The sequence below is a fragment of the Pleurodeles waltl genome, chromosome 2_2 (genome assembly GCF_031143425.1).
Source record: "Pleurodeles waltl isolate 20211129_DDA chromosome 2_2, aPleWal1.hap1.20221129, whole genome shotgun sequence".
In the NCBI taxonomy this organism is placed as follows: domain Eukaryota; kingdom Metazoa; phylum Chordata; class Amphibia; order Caudata; family Salamandridae; genus Pleurodeles; species Pleurodeles waltl.
The window spans coordinates 590,118,558-590,134,719 of NC_090439.1; the positions used below are offsets into that span (position 1 = coordinate 590,118,558).

General features: G+C 51.7%; 1 protein-coding gene across 2 annotated transcripts in view; it reads right to left on the bottom strand.

The window, feature by feature from the left end:
* Window positions 1-16,162, bottom strand: part of PRKDC (protein kinase, DNA-activated, catalytic subunit) — a 2,139,921-nt gene that overhangs the window by 198,738 nt on the left and 1,925,021 nt on the right. For both annotated transcript variants that reach the window (XM_069220133.1, XM_069220131.1), the window contains one exon: window positions 15,753-15,839. In XM_069220133.1, the coding sequence (XP_069076234.1) occupies window positions 15,753-15,839 (87 nt within the window). The remainder of the gene's footprint in view (window positions 1-15,752; window positions 15,840-16,162) is intronic.

The following is a 16,162-nucleotide window of genomic DNA, read 5'->3' on the forward strand; positions in this document are numbered from 1 at the left end:
GCTGGGGCCTGGGTAGTAGGGGTCCCAGCACACTTCCAACCAAAGCTGGCATCAACACTAGGCAAAAAGTGAGGGGTGACCATGCCAACAGTGGCATTTTCCGACAGGAGGTTGGACAGTGCACTCACCTGTGGGTACCCAGAACAGTGGAGTACCTACACCAGGGATCCCAGGTGCATAGGGGATTCGTTGTGTCAGAACCTCCCACTAAAGTCAAGGAGGACCTCAATTGTCCAGCAGCTGTCACTGGACCAGGTCAGTGGAACCCAGGAATTGGATTCCAGAAGAAAGGGACGTAAGGAGAGAGGGAACAGAGTCCAGACCATCCGGAGGTGCACAGGCGCTGCAGGAGGGCAATGACAACCTTCTCGGTGATGCTTCCTGCAGGAGGGTGGACAAGGAAGTGCAGCAGTGGAGTCCAGGCAATGCAGGAGGATCCCAGGAGTCGTCCACGAGCTGTCCCATGCCCTTCATCGAAATGTAGAGGGGTCTGTGGTCTGTGGTCAGCAGGGCCACCAAAAAAGAAAATGCAGAGGAGCATTGCACGGGGTTTGCAGGCTTTATGGGAACCAGCAAGGTCCATGTGACTCAACCTTAGCAGTTAAGTCAGGGCCAGCCCTCAGCGAGCAGGAGAGCCAGCAGGAATCATTGGAGCCCCCTCAGCAGGACCCTCTGGCAGCAGGCACAGGGATTCCTCAGCAGCACAGCAAAGAGAGATGGCCACATTGCAGGAGTTGCAGAGAGGACTTTGTTATTGGAGCTGAAGAGTGCCGGACGCCAGGATATCATGGAGGTAGATGGTCTTCGGTGTAGGAAATGTCTTCTTTTTGGTATGGTTATCCCCATTATTTTCCTGTTATCAGTGTGCTTAGACTGTTTTCAATAAGATCCTGCTAACCAGGACCCCAGTGATTGTTCTTTCTCCTCTAAATGTTATTACCTTGGTACCCTTTACATCCCACAGTTGGCATACTGGTGTACTGCTGTAAGTCCATAGTATAAGGTACTTAGGAGCATTGGTACACCAGGGGTCCCCCATGGACTGCAGCATGTATTATGCCACCCATGTTAGCCCATGCAAACTGCGTCTGCAGGCCTGCCATTTGCTGCTTGCGTGAAAAGGTGCACGCATCCTTTCACTGCTAGTCACTGCACTAGGTCACTATAAGTCACCCTAAGGGCAGGGTGCAGGTCCCTATGTGTCTGGGCACCCCTGCATGAGCCGAGGTGCCCCGACAAACTGTCCCTGGACTTCATAATTGTGGGGAAGCCATTTTAGCTATGGCCAAGCTACATAATGATAACACCTGAACCTAGGCATCTTTGGTATCAAACATGTCGGAATCAAACCCAAATACTCTTGCCAGTATAGAGGCCCCCCAGTATTGCTCCTACCAGACTTACAAGGTCTGCGAGCAGTCTAAGCAGCTGCAGCCTCTGAGACAGGATTCTGTCCTCCTGCTGCCTGACCATCTCAAGCAGGGGAAGGCAGAACAAAGGATTTCCTGTGGGAGAGGGGTGCAACCTCCTCTCCCCTTGGAAATAGGGGTTACAAAGGCTGGGGAGGGTTAGCCACCCCAAGCCACCAGCTTGCTTTGAAGGGCACCTTTGGTGACCTCCTTGCATAATCCGGTTTGCACCAGTCCAGGGACCCCGGATCCCTGCTGTGGGGTGAAACTGCACAAAGGAAAGGGGAGTGACTACTCCCCTGTTCATCACCACCACAAGGGTGCTGCCCAGAGCTCCTCCAGGTGGCCACTTGATTCTGCAATCTTGAACCCAAGATGGGCAAAGGCCCCTGGGAGCATCTGAGTGGTCAGGCTAGGCAAGTGACATCAGTGACCCCCCCCTCTGCTAGGTGGTCACCTTGCAGAGTGACCAAACCCCCTTTTGGTCTATTTAGGGCCTCCCTCGCAAGTGAGCTCCCAGATTTGGCGTGCAAGACTCCACCAGGACTTCTCTGCAACGACCACCTCTGCTCCTGGCCACCGGAACCGCTGCTGGACTCCACAGAAACTGAACAAGACTGCAACACTGAAACGACCTCGCTTTGCAACTTTGTTTCCGTGGCTCCTGTCGGCTATTTGCAACATTTCCACAGGTGTGCATTGTCTGGTGTCGGCAAGATTTCAGCTACACCAAAGAAGCAAGAAGGAATCTCCCTTGGAGTGAAGGAGTCACTCCCTTGCATCCGCAGGCACCTAAAGCAACGACATCCGGCTGCTGAGATCTTCTGTCCTCTGGATCTGCTAAGAATCTCCAATACAGGTGGTGGTGGTTCTGAGGTGTCACCTGGTTCCTCTTTGCCTTCTGTCCAACTTGGGTGATGGTGAGCCCTTGCCTCTTCCTCCGGGAGAGAATCCCTGTGCACCGAGACTGTTCCACCAACTAAGGCTTGTTGACTCCTGCTCCGAAGGATCTTCAGGCTCCAAGTAGCCCCAGCCCCCTGCACTCTACCTCTGCAAGGACAGCCTCCTTTCTGCTGCCCCAGCGACGTGGGACTCCTCTTGAGGTGTGCTGCCTGGGCCTCACTGTGCCTGCTGCTAGTGGGTTGATCGTGGAGGCTCTGATTGCTTCTGCTGGCTCTCCTGTCTTCTTAGGGTTAGCCTGGACTTCCCTCCAAGGGCCGAGCCCCCAGGACCTTGCTGGTCTTCCCCAGCACTGTAAATCTTCTTCAGCTCTGACTTGCATTTGCTTGCGCTTGTTGGTGGTCTTTCTGACCACTGACCAGTCTTCAATCTGGTGACTGTCGAGGGACAGCTCCTAAGTGACTTTAGTGACTTCTCTGCAGCTCATGGACTCTGCAGCTAGCCTTCACCCATCACCGTCGTCCCGGCTCTTCACCCACAGAAGGGTGGTCATTGCCTCCTGCCTGTGTGGACTGGACTCTGTCCCCTTCTTCCGCAGGTCCTGTTCATCCGGAATTCACCACTGGGCTCCACCGGTCTGGTCCTGTTCTTGAATTTTTCCAATTCTGAGTCCCCATGTTAGCCTACGGAGCGACCAGGTAACTTACCTCTGTTAACCTGGTCCTTGGGGTTCTTCTTGGTACTCACCTCTTGGGGTTCTATACTCACCTACCCCTTGATAACTACTCCATATCCTCTAGTTAGGGACAAATTCTTGCATTCCACTATTTTAGTACATGGTTTGGCCCTCCTATAGGGCCCCTGCTATTTCTTGCTATTTTCTGATGTTTTATGCTAATATCTAGTACTTACCCGAGTATATTTTGTGTGTACTTCTCTCCAGAGAGGGGGGATTGTCGATAGTATTCTAGTTCAGTGTTACTATAATAAAATACCTTTTTTTTGCAACACTCTGTGGTTCTTTTCATTTGTGGCAAGTTACTGTGTGACTACTTTGGTATTGCAAGTTCTTTACACTCCTCCTAGATAAGTACTGGCTGCTCACCATAGCTACCACTAGAGAGCCCTGGCATCGTAGACACTAACACTTACTAATGAGGGCTGCCTGGACCTGGTAAAAGGTGCCAAAACCATATGGGTCCACCACACACCAGGCCAGCCTCCTTCATTTGGACTGAAAAGCCAACAAGCTTAGGCAACAACAAGCAGATGTGGTGCACAGGGGTTCCAGCTAAGCAGCCTTACAGAGGAACCACAAAGTTCACAGCTACAAGAAAGTTAGGTAAGACCTCTGGAGGGCCACAGAACCATCACCTGTGTTGCAGAGCCTTGGACAGCAAGATCCACAAGCTGGTCGTCATTGCTGAGGTGCCTGCGGGTGCAGGTGAGTGATTCCTTCACTCCAGGGGTGATTCCTTTTTGCTTTCCTAAGTGCAGGCAGAGTCCCAGTGACTCTGGAGGATGCAGAGCCACGGGGATGCAGAAGTCTTTGCAGAACTTGGAAACAAAACTTCTGTAGGATCCCTCCTACTGGTACAGTCTTGCTTCTGGTTCCAGCGAAGGACATCAGTGGTTCCGGTGTCCAGGTTGCACAAGCGTCTTGCAGAGGAGACTTGCGGATGGTTCCTTAAGTCTTGGAGGCGAATCTAGGGCCCCACCCTGAAGAGAGCCCTTAAGCAACCCAGGAAGGGGTTGGACACTTACTGCAGGAACCCACCTATGTCGGGGTGGTGTTGGGAGGGGGAGGGGAGAGGAGGGGGAGGCAGGGATGTCACCCGGCTGGACTAACCAGTCAGATGCTTCCAGGGGCCTCTGCTCATCCTATTTCCAAGATGGGGGAATCAAGTGGCCACTAGGCAGAGCTCTGGGCACCTCTCTAGGGGAGAATCTGGACAGGGAGGTGGTCACTCCCCTGTCCTTTGTGTGGTTTCGCAACAGAGCAGGAACCAGGGGAATCCTACACTGGAGCAAACCAGTTTATGAAAGGAGGGCACCAAATATGCCCTTCAAAGCAGTCTGGGGGCACTCAAAGGCACCCCCCAGGACATGTGACACCTATTTCAAAGAGAGAGGTAGTCACACCTCTCCTCTACAGAAAATCCTTTGTTCTGCCTTCCCTTGTCCAAGTTAGACTCAGCAGCAGAAGGGTAGAATAGTGTCTGAGGTCGGAAGCAACACAGGCTGGCATGCAGACCTTGCAAGTCTGTACAGACAGGCATGGGGGATCCCCTAGAGAACCCCAGAGTACACAGTATTATGTAACTAACACTCGAAGGTGTAGTTGCATGATTCCAACATGTTTGATACCAAACAGGCCTAGGTTTTGTGGAGCCATTATGTAGCTGGACACTTTCAAAGCCCAGAGAATGGAGTCTGGGGTTTGTAGGGGAACCTCTGCTCATGCAGGGGTGCCATCACACTGAGAACCAAGCACCCTCCCCTTGGGCTGAAGGGCCTACCTCAGGGGTGACTTATAGGGTCAGAGTGCAGTGACCATGATATAAGGGAAACCGTATATCCAGTGTGAAAGGTGCATGCACCATTTCACATAAGTTGCAATAGCAGGCCTGTAGTCTCAGTTTGTATGGGTCCCAGTGGGTGGCACAATGCATGCTGCAGCCCATGGACGCCCCCTGGTGTACCAATGCCCATGGTACATAAATACTATATACTAGGGGCTTACATTGGTGCACCAGTATGCCAATTGTAGAGTGTAAATGTTTTTTACCAACAAAATTTAGGGTAGAGAACACTGACACTGGGGTCCTGTCTAGAAGGATCCCAGTGTACTACAGTCTAAACATACTGACACCAGGCAAAAAGTGGGGCAACTGTCAGAAAGGTGCTACTTTCCTACAGGCATGATACATGCTGCAGCTCTTAGGGACCCTCTTTAGTATCCATGTCCTTGGTGCCAGTGGTACTATTTACTAGGGACCTAGAGGTGTGCTTAAGTCATTGCTAATTGGGCTAGAATTGAACATTTGTCTTGTTTTAGAGGAAAGAGCACTGGCACAGGGGTCTTGTTAGCAGGGACCCTGTGCGCTACCAATCAACATCATTACCAGTGAGCAAAAAGCGGGGGTGACCATGTCAAAAAGTAGAACTTTCCTACAGAGAGGGGACATGTCCCTTGTATACTGGAAAGAGACCATAGGTAGCTCTGGGCCACATCTGATGACGCAGAAAGAAAGGAACTTATGTCAGTGCACATTGGTCGAGCCTGGGGGAATACTCGAGGGGAGCAGTCTGTGATTAGAAGTCTCTATCAGAAATCACCTTCATCCTGGCAAATCTCAGGTGATGCAAAAGCGGAGCTAGCACAGGCTTATCTTCAGAATAATACCAGGGAGGTCTTAGTAAAGGAGTAGATGCACAGTCCGCTGCCAAAGGCAATCTCCCAGTATGGACAGACAGAGCAGAGGACATGAATGCTAGGAGAAGCGCGAGCAGCAGACCTGAATGTCAATGGGTCAAGAAAGTGCATCAGGCGAAACTGGAGTCATAATAAACATTTAGAGCACTGCTTCTTTGAAGGCATCAACTTGCTATGGATCCGAAGACAACCCCAGGAACTCAGGGACACCTTTTACAGGATCAGAATGAGCGCAGAGGAAGAGGATGAAGTCCGTTTCAGAACGCATGAACACCATCTACATGACCTAGCCTGGGATGGGAACCTCTAGTAGCCTCCCATTTACTGTGCTTCTTATGCTTCTTTCACAGAATCAGCCAACTGGGTAATTTTGCACTACATAACGTCCCTACTAAATCTTGTTAGAATCTTTGTCCTTCAGCTTTGGTTTACCTGAGAGGTTAACCTGGAGCAGATATGGCCTTGCTTTTTGAGCTTTGTCATGCACAGGCTGACCTCACTGTTCCTGCTTGCCTTCAAATGCACAAGGGAGCATTTACCGCATGAACTGGAGTCATGTTGCGGACACAGCCAAACATTGTGTGGCTCTGTGACCAACATTTGTTTGTGCATATATGCCAGGGTTTGTAATCTGTCATTTTCGGTGGCGACATCCCTGCTACACTGCAAAATAATCTGTTGTTCAGAAAAGGTTGTTTGAACTCGTGCAAAAATTAGAGCAACAGAGCTCTGAATCTGCAAGGCTAGACATGAAAAAAAAAGTAACTGATGTCAGTGAATAGGGATGTTGTCTATTAATGGCTATGTCTCGTCAAGTCTGGTGCAGAACAGTCACAATGGATGCCAATGGCATCATCTACAGGCACCTAACAGTGCTGGAAGCTTTTCTGGATCATGTCTGGTGCTTGTGAGTTCTCATAAGGTGAGGAATCTGTGGGGTTGAAGTGTCTGTCAGAAATCAAGATTCTCAAACACAAGTGCCAAAGATACATAAGAGACATCGTCAAAGGACAATAGCAAACAAGATATAACAAAAGGGTCTGTTTTAGATTAGGGTAGTAACGTACAAGTTACTTACCTTCGGTAACGATATATCTGGTAGAGACATATTCTAGTTGCAGATTCCTTACCTTTGAATTTTCCCAGGTTTTAGACTGGATCCGGAGATTTTTTTTTGAGCAGTACCCCTACGCGCCGCTAGGTGGCGTTGGTCAACTCCACGGGCGTCCTTGGCATTGTGGTCGCCGTGATGACGTTGCAGTCGTATCTAGACTTCGGGTGGGAGGTCAAAAGCCATCAACTGTCACCGCTCAATCACCACACAAGGAGGCAGAGACTGGACAGATTTGGGTGGATAACCATCCCCTGCTGCAGCGACAGAAGATCCTCCCGAAGGGACAGTCTGATCAGAGGATCGATGGTCATGCTCAAGAGCTCGGGGTACCAGTCTCTTCGTGCCCAGTCCGGAACTACAAAGATGAATTGGGTCCAGTCTTGCCTGATCTTCTTCAGAACTCTGGGAAGAAGTGGTACTGGCAGGAAGGCATACAGGAGGCCTGAGTTCCACGAGCGAGTGCGGCCTTGGAAACTCCAACATGCAAAACAGCTGACATTGCGCGTTCTTTGCAGAGGTAAACAGATCTAACCAAGGCTCTCCCCCATGCTGAAAGAGACCTTGCGCCACCTCTGGATGGAGACACCATTCGTGATCGGCTATGCATCAACGGCTGAGTTAGTCTGCTCTGGCGTACAGAGAGCCCGCCAGATGTTGAACCACCAGGGAAATGCACTGGCGTTCCAGCCGTGTCCAGAAGAAAAGAGCCTCTTCACAAAGGGTCCATGGCCCCACTCCGCCCTGTTTGTTGTAATACCACATGGCAGTGGTGTTGTCGGTGAACACCTGCACCACTTTCCCTTTGAGAGAGGGAAGGAATGCTTTCAATGCAAGTCGGATCGCCCAGAGCTCTAAAAAGGTTGATGTGGAGCCCAGACTGCACCGGAGACCACAGGCCTCTGATCTCCGCCTCTCCCATGTGGCTGCCCCCTCCCAGGAGGGATACATCTGTCACTACTGTGAGATCTGGTTGGGGAAGGGAGAGGGATCTGCCCTTGACCCAATCTGCATTTGACAACCACCATTGCAGGTCTTTCGCAGTTCCCTCTGATATCTGAACCATGTCGGAGAGGTTCCCCTGATGCTGCACCCACTGGAACTTTAGATCCCACTGCAGAGCCCGCATATGCCATCTGGCATGTTGGACCAGCAGGATGCAGGAGGCCATGAGGCCCAGCAGCCTCAGAGTCATTCTCACCGAAATCCAGGATATGGGCTGAAACATCGGTATCATAGCCCGAATATCCTGGACTCGTTTTTTCGGGAGGATAAGCCCGAAACTGCACTGTGTCCAGAACAGCTCAGATGAAAGTGAGCGTCTGAGAGGGAATCAGGTGTGACTTCGGCATGTTGATAGTGACCCCCAGCGAATACAGGAGGTTCGCCGTAGTTTGGAGGTGGGAGATGACTTTCTGGGGCGTGTCCGCCTTCAACAGCCAGTCGTCGAGGTAGGGGAAGACTGAGACCCCTAACCTGCACAAATGAGCTGCAACTACTACTATCACTTTCGTGAACACCCGAGGGGCACTGGTAAGGCCATAGGGGAGCACAGTGAACTGAAAGTGCTCATGACCTACCATGAATCGTAGGTAACATCTGTGGGCTGGCATCACAACCATCCAGTCTCCAGGGCAGAAAGGACCTTAGTCAGGGTTAACATCTTGAACTTCTCTTTCTTGAGGAAGAGACTGAGGGACTAGAGGTCTAGGATAGAGCGAAGACCCTTGTCCTTTTTGGGCACCAGAAAGTAGCAGGAATAGCAACCACGACCTACTTCTGGCGCAGGGACCATCTCAATGGCTCTCTTGGCCAGGAGAGCCTTGACTTCCTCACGGAGAAGTGCCAAATGATCCTCCAACAGGTGAGGGAACGATGGTGGCATGGCTGGAGGAGAAGTCTTGAAGGGGAAGGAGTAGCCTCTTTGGACGATCTGTAGAACCCACCTGTCCGTGGTAATGGATTCCCAGTGGGGCGAATTTTGCCACCAACTGGTCCTGGATGTCCCAACAGACCAGAAAGGTTTTGAGGCAGAGGAGGGGGCGTGGGTGGACTGGGCGGCCCACTGACTCGCTGATCCACAAGGTGGATGGATCCCCATCCACTCAGGGGCTGTGCAGCATGTGCGGGTCGGTTGCTCAGTGGAAATGGACACGGTTGGGTGCCCCTTACGTAGCCACGAAAGGAGCGAGAGGCGGAAAGAGGGGGGCAAGAAGCGGCTGCAAGGCCCAGGGACAGAGCCGTAGCCTGGGAAACCTTAAAGCGATCGAGCGCTGAGTCCGCCTTGACTCCAAAGAGACAAGTGCCATCAAAGGGCATGTTTATCAAGAATTGCTGGACATCCCCCAAAAAGCCAGATGTCCTCAACCAGGCGTAGTGCCACTGTCGATGCAACCAATCTGCCCAGTGAGTCAGTCTTATCCAATCCACAACAGATCATGAACTTGGCTGCGTCTCTCCCATCTGTCATGGCTTGAGAGAGAACATTCTGGGCCTCTTCCAGAACTTGGGGCAGCACTTGTGCGACCGTATCCCGGAGAGTATGGGAATATCAGCCCAAAAGGCATGCGATATTCACAGACCGCAGCGCTAGACTTTCAAAAGAGAACATCGTCTTCACTAAGTTGTCCAATCTTTTTGATTCCTTTCCGGGGGATTGGTAGGGAATGCGCCAGAGGATGAAGAAGCCTGGATGACAGGGCTCTCAACCGTAGGGTGTTGGGTGAGGAAATTTGGGTCATTCGGTGCAGGCCGATGGTGGCGGGCAATCGTCCTATTCACAGGAGCCCCCTGTGCTGGGTTTAGACCAGGTTCCCAGTAGGACGTCTGTAAGGGCTTTGTTGAAGGAAAGAAGGCGTTCCCAGTTAGAGGCCTCAGGCTGAAGCACTTCGATCAGGAGGTTAGGCCTGACCTCCACAGAAGGAAGCTCGAGGCTCAAAACCTCAGCTGCCTTTCTCACCACCATAGAATAAGACGCTCCCTCCTCCGTAGCCACGATATGGGGAGAGAACATGCCAGTATCAGAGGAGGTGTCCAACCCACTAGCATCACCCAAATCTTGCACCCAGTCCAGTTCAGGTTCAAGCTGATCTTCTAAAGGGTCCAGTGACCCCTCCACACTATACCCATATCCATACCCATAGTAATAGGGTTCAGGATCAACCCTGGGCACAGCAGAGCCCATGGAAAACGGTATTGGCGTTGAGCGACGTCGTTCCGGCTCCGGGTCATCGGGAATGGGTATAGGATCAACGTCGATTGTGGGCCGAATCAGCGCCGGGAGCGTCGACGTCTGACCCGATGTCCGGGAAGGTCGCGTTGGCACGACCGGCGTCAAAAAGGATCCAGAAGTGATCCTGAGGTGCCCTCCGGAGTCGGGACCGAAGTCACTGACTTTGAACCTGAGGGGGCCCTCACTGACACCCCTGGGCTACCTCCCTCACTCCTCCTATCTACCTATCTCTCTATCCCACTATCTAACTCCCTCACTCTCCACCTCCTCCTTTCTTCCTATCTCTCTATCTATTTCTCTATCTATCGATTTCTCTATCTATTTCTCTATCTCTCCCCCCCTCCCGCCACCCCCTCTATTACCTATCTTCCTATCCTCTCACTCTACCTCTCACCCTCACCCACCTCTACAACCCCCCCTCCCCTATCTTCACAACCCTACTCCTATCTTTCTCCCTAATCTCCTAAACCTCCTAACACTCACCCCCCTCCACCCTTAAACCCTCCTCCCCCAGCTCTTCTCACTCTACCTGTCCCCCCCCTCGCGCTTTCCCGCCGTGACCTCCTGCACGCCCCCGCCCCCCAGCTCCCATTCGCCCCCAGCTGACCCCTCCCCCCCTCCTACCTCATATAGCGGCTGCTGCGCGACCATGCAGCGGGCGCGCCGGAGGCGTGCCAGAGGCAAACCCGTCTGCGCCTGGCCCGCGCCCAGCGCCACGATCCCTGGTCCCCAGCTCTCCCAAGCCCCGCTGATCCGCTACAACCCCACCACCCTCCATGCCCTCAACCCAGGACGCTCCAACACCTGCTTCCAAGCTCACCCCAAACGCACCCATGGACCCTTAGCCTGCAACTCCTGCAAACACATCTTCCACCACGCAACAACCACGACCACAAGCCCACGCTCCATCAACCACCTCAAGTGCATCCTAGTCAACGCTCGCTCCGTCCACAAACACGCCGTTGAACTCTGGGACCTCCTGGACTCCATAGCACCGGACGTCGCCTTCATCACAGAGACCTGGATGAACGCCTCCCTCTGCTCCAGACATCGCCACCGCCATCCCCGAAGGCTACAAGATCTCCAGGAAAGACCGCACCAACCAAGCAGGAGGAGGTATCGCCATCGTCTTCAAAGACTCCATCAGCGTCACCACCTCCACCGAAGACACCCCTCTCGCCGCGGAACACCTGCATTTTCAGATTTGCACCGACACGAGGACCACCCTCAGAGGATCCCTCGTCTACCGTCCTCCCGGGCCACGCGCCCCTTTCAGCGACGCCATCGCCAACTTCATCTCCTCGCACGCCCTCGCCTCACCGGACTACATCCTCCTAGGCGACCTCAACTTCCATCTGGAACAAAACAACTACCCCAACACCACCACCCTGCTCGACAACCTCGCCAACCTCGGCCTCAAACAACTGGTGAACACCGCCACCCACATCGCCGGACACACGCTCCACCCTATCTTCTCCGCCAGCAAACACGTCTTCTTCAGCCACGCCTCCGCCCTACACTGGACCGACCACAGCTGCGTCCACTTCACATTCCGACGCGAGACCCGCCACCTCCGCACTCAACCCATCCCTCGTCGACAGTGGAACAAGATCCCTGAAGAGCAACTCTTCTCCGCACTCGCCGCCAACCAACCCACTCTCACCACCGACCCCAACGACGCAGCCCTCAACCTCACAAACTGGATCTCCAACTGCGCAGACAACCTTGCTCCCCTCAAACGCACGCATCGACAGACCAACACCAAAAAAAAACCTCTCTGGTTCTCTGACACCCTCAAAGAATCCAAGAAAACTTGTCGCGCCCTTGGGAAAGCCTGGCGCAAGGACCACACCGCTGACAACATGACCGCCCTCAAGAACGCTACCCGCGAACACCACCACCTGATCCGCGCTGCCAAAAGGAACTTTTTCACCGACAGACTGGACAAAAACAGACAACAGCAGAGAACTCTTCAGCATCGTCAAGGAGTTCTCCAACCCCAGCGCCAACGCCAACACGCCCTCACAGGATTTGTGCGAATCCCTCGCCACTTTCTTCCATCGCAAGATCAGCGACCTCCACAACAGCTTCGGACACCAGACCCAACCAAACACCACCGAACCTGCATCCCCGGCCATCACCCTCAACAACTGGACCCACATCAACACGGAAGAAACCAAATCCATCATGAACTCTATCCACTCCGGCGCCCCTTCGGACCACTGCCCGCACTTCATCTCTAACAAAGCCGACGACATCATCGCCCCGCACCTCCAGACCGTCATCAACTCTTCTTTTTCTTCTGCTACCTTCCCCGAATGCTGGAAACACGCCGAAGTCAACGCCCTACTAAAGAAACCTACGGCTGACCCGAGCGACCTGAAAAACTTCCGCCCCATCTCTCTTCTGCCTTTCCCAGCCAAAGTAATAGAGAAGACCGTCAACAAACAGCTGACCACCTTCCTGGAAGACAACAACCTGCTCGACCCCTCACAAACCGGATTCTGAACCAACCAAAGCACTGAAACCGCCCTCATCTCAGTCACAGACGACATCAGAACCCTGATGGACAACGGTGAAACAGTCGCCCTCATTCTGCTCGACCTCTCGGCTGCCTTTGACACCGTCTGTCACCGCACCCTAATCACCCGCCTCCGCTCCACCGGGATCCAAGGCCAGGCCCTGGACTGGATCGCCTCCTTCCTCGCAAACCGTTCCCAAAGAGTTTACCTCTCTCCGTTTCGCTCAGAACCCACCGAGATCATCTGCGGCGTACCTCAAGGCTAATCACTCAGCCCGACACTCTTCAATGTCTACATGAGCCCCCTCGCCAACATCGTACGCAAGCACTACATCATCATCACCTCCTACGCCGACGACACCTAACTTATACTCTCCCTCACCAAGGACCCCGCCAGCGCCAAGACCAACCTACAAGAAGGTATGAAGGACGTCGCAGATTGGATGAGGCTCAGCCGCCTAAAGCTGAACTCTGAAAAAACGGAAGTCCTCATCCTCGGCAACACCCCGTCCGCCTGGGACGACTCCTGGTGGCCCACGGCCCTCTGCACCGCACCGACCCCCACAGACCACGCCCGCAACCTCGGCTTCATCTTGGACCCTCTTCTCACCATGACCAAGCAAGTCAACGCCGTGTCCTCCGCCTGCTTCCTCACCCTCCGCATGCTCCGCAAGATCTTCCGCTGGATCCCCGCCGACACCAGAAAAACCGTGACCCACGCCCTCGTCACGAGCCGCCTGGACTACGGCAACACCCTCTACGCCGGGACCACAGCCAAACTCCAAAATCGCCTGCAACGCATTCAAAACGCCTCTGCCCGCCTCATCCTCGACATACCCCGCAGCAGCCACATCTCCGCACACCTGAGACACCTGCATTGCCTCCCAGTCAGCAAAAGGATCACCTTCCGACTTCTCACCCACGCACACAAAGCCCTCCACGACAAGGGACCGGAATACCTCAACAGACGCCTCAGCTTCTACGTCCCCACCCGCCGCCTCCTCCTCTGGCCTCGCACTCGCTGCTGTCCCTCGCATCCGCCGCTCCACGGCGGGTGGGAGATCTTTCTCCTTCCTGGCGGCCAAGACCTGGAACTCCCTCCCCACCAGCCTCAGGACCACCCAGGACCACTCCGCTTTCCGGAGACTCCTAAAGACCTGGCTGTTCGAGCAGCGATAACCCCCCCTTTTTCTAGCGCCTTGAGACCCGCACGGGTGAGTAGCGCGCTTTATAAATGTTAATGATTTGATTTGATTTGGGCCCAAAGGCGCTGAGGATGGGTCAGGCTGCCCAAATATGGGGTGCATGGCCTCATAGAACTCCTTTAGTGGGGCAGGGGTAGCCCCAGCTCCTGGAAATTCGGGGAGGTGCAGAGCTGACCCAGACTGAGGCTCCGAAGACTGAGGCCTAGAGCATCGAAGCTCTTTCCGCGTCACGTCGTGCAAGCGACGGGGCGAAGTCAAAGAGCTTTTGCTTTCTTTAACTTCTTCTTCTTACCCGAATTTCCAGATGACTTGGACGAAGAAGAATAGTCTCCAGGACCCTCAAAGCTTTCGGGTTCATGGCCTGACACTTGGAGTACGACTTCGGTTTGTGGTCGCACTCCAAACACCAGAGGCACACGAGGTGCGGATCCGTCACCGACAGGACAGGAGTCGCAGGGCTTGAATACAGTCTTATAGGACATCCCTCGACGCATAAAAAAACTCATCAAAAACGAATTCAACAAAATGTCGCAGTTAGTCAAAAAATGACTGCAGTAGCTTTTCTCTGGATATGCACGTAGGCTGGCGCGGAAAGAAAAGAACTGACGTCAGCATGCTGGGGTGGCACCTATATACAACTGCGATGGCATTACGGCGGCCAAGATGCCAACGATGCCCATGCAGTCGAGTGACGCTACCTAATGGCGGGCAGGGGGTACTGCTCGAAGAAAAAATCTCCAGATCCAGTCTGAAGCCGGGGGAAATAGAAAGGTGAGCAATCTGCAACTAAAAGTCTCTATCAGATATAAAAGTGTTTATTTTTGGGAGTAAGTGTCAAATTCTCCACAAATTAGTTCTCTGTCAGCAACGAGTACCCCATCAGAATTATATCTACTGTAGAATAGTTCTCATGCAGCGGAGAAGCAGCCATTTAGGATTGATCACTTCTTCCAAAAAGCTGAGGATTTTCAATACGAAACTGCCAGGTTGGATAAATCAATGAAAAAGGTGTAGCTCTGCTGGAGCCTCTCCAGCAAACCTTCTACCTCTGCCTCTACTAGATGTCCTGCATCGAATTGCACACCTATGAACCTGGCCTGTATAACTCAAAAACCTGTTGACTAAATTCCATGCGTAGCTCTAGATGAGAATATCATAGCCCAAGTATTTGACCATGACGACCAAGGTGTACAGGCTGATTCATAGGCTCGATTTACACTAATAATGGCTATGTATAATAGGTTACAGGAAGCCTAATGAATCACTAATTCGGCCAAATAGTTTTCGACGTATAGATTCTTCCTTATAAATACTGAGCCAATCAAAAAATCCTGAGTACTGCAGTTTCTTAAAAAATAGACATTCTGTGGAATTCTGAGAGCAATCACTTGCTTTCTTTTTCTAATGGCTATGTTCCTATTAAATTTTGCTGTGAATTACGATGTTACAGGAACCACACAATTTTGGAGGCACATTATCAACATGCTTTTTAAAAGCAAAACAGTTTGCCATTTTCAGAGAATGGACCGTGGGAAGTGTCACTCACACATAGAATTCCATTGTATTAGTTACATTGCAGAAAAAAAAGGTACAAATGTTGGCTGAATTGGTTTTATGAAAACATTCTGAACATCTTAACACCAAAACCCAAGACATCTAAAAAGGACTTAACAATGTAGACAGAAAACTCTTTGAAGGACAATTTTTTAACCTGAAGGCTTATCATCTGCTTTTAAATCTCGTTATACAAGGTGTTCGTGTAAACCATGTTAAGTTGTATGCACAAGTCAAGCTTAGTTTGCTCATTTTTCAAGAATGAACATGCTACATTACTGCTTATATTCTTTCAAGAAGGACCAGCATGTATTTATTTCTGTATTTATGGTAGCTATTTCTTTAAAAAAAACTAACATCACTCATCAATCAAGTTTTACTTACTTGTATGCAATAATGTAGCGCCAATTACCCTCGCTTTTGGTCATCTTATTTAGCCAGTCGCTATAATGTAGAACCGGCCCTTTTCGACTATTAAAAAAAACAGAAGAAAGTTAATAAAATACATTTGTTTATAACTTGTTCTCTGGTCTCGGATAACAAAAAAAGAAAACATTTGCAAAGCCAACAATTCTGGCCTTGGCGACCTGGTGTGATGGTTATTTTTTATTGCATGAGTAGGCCACATAATTGAAAAGAAGTAAAAGAAAAATGAAATAATGCGACCACTTACACGTAATCCTTATTTTGTTGTCCTGCATCGAATAGAACATCTATGAGCCTGGCCTGTATAACTCAAAAACCTGTTGACTAAATTCCATGTGTGGCTCTGGATGAGAATATCATAGCCCAAG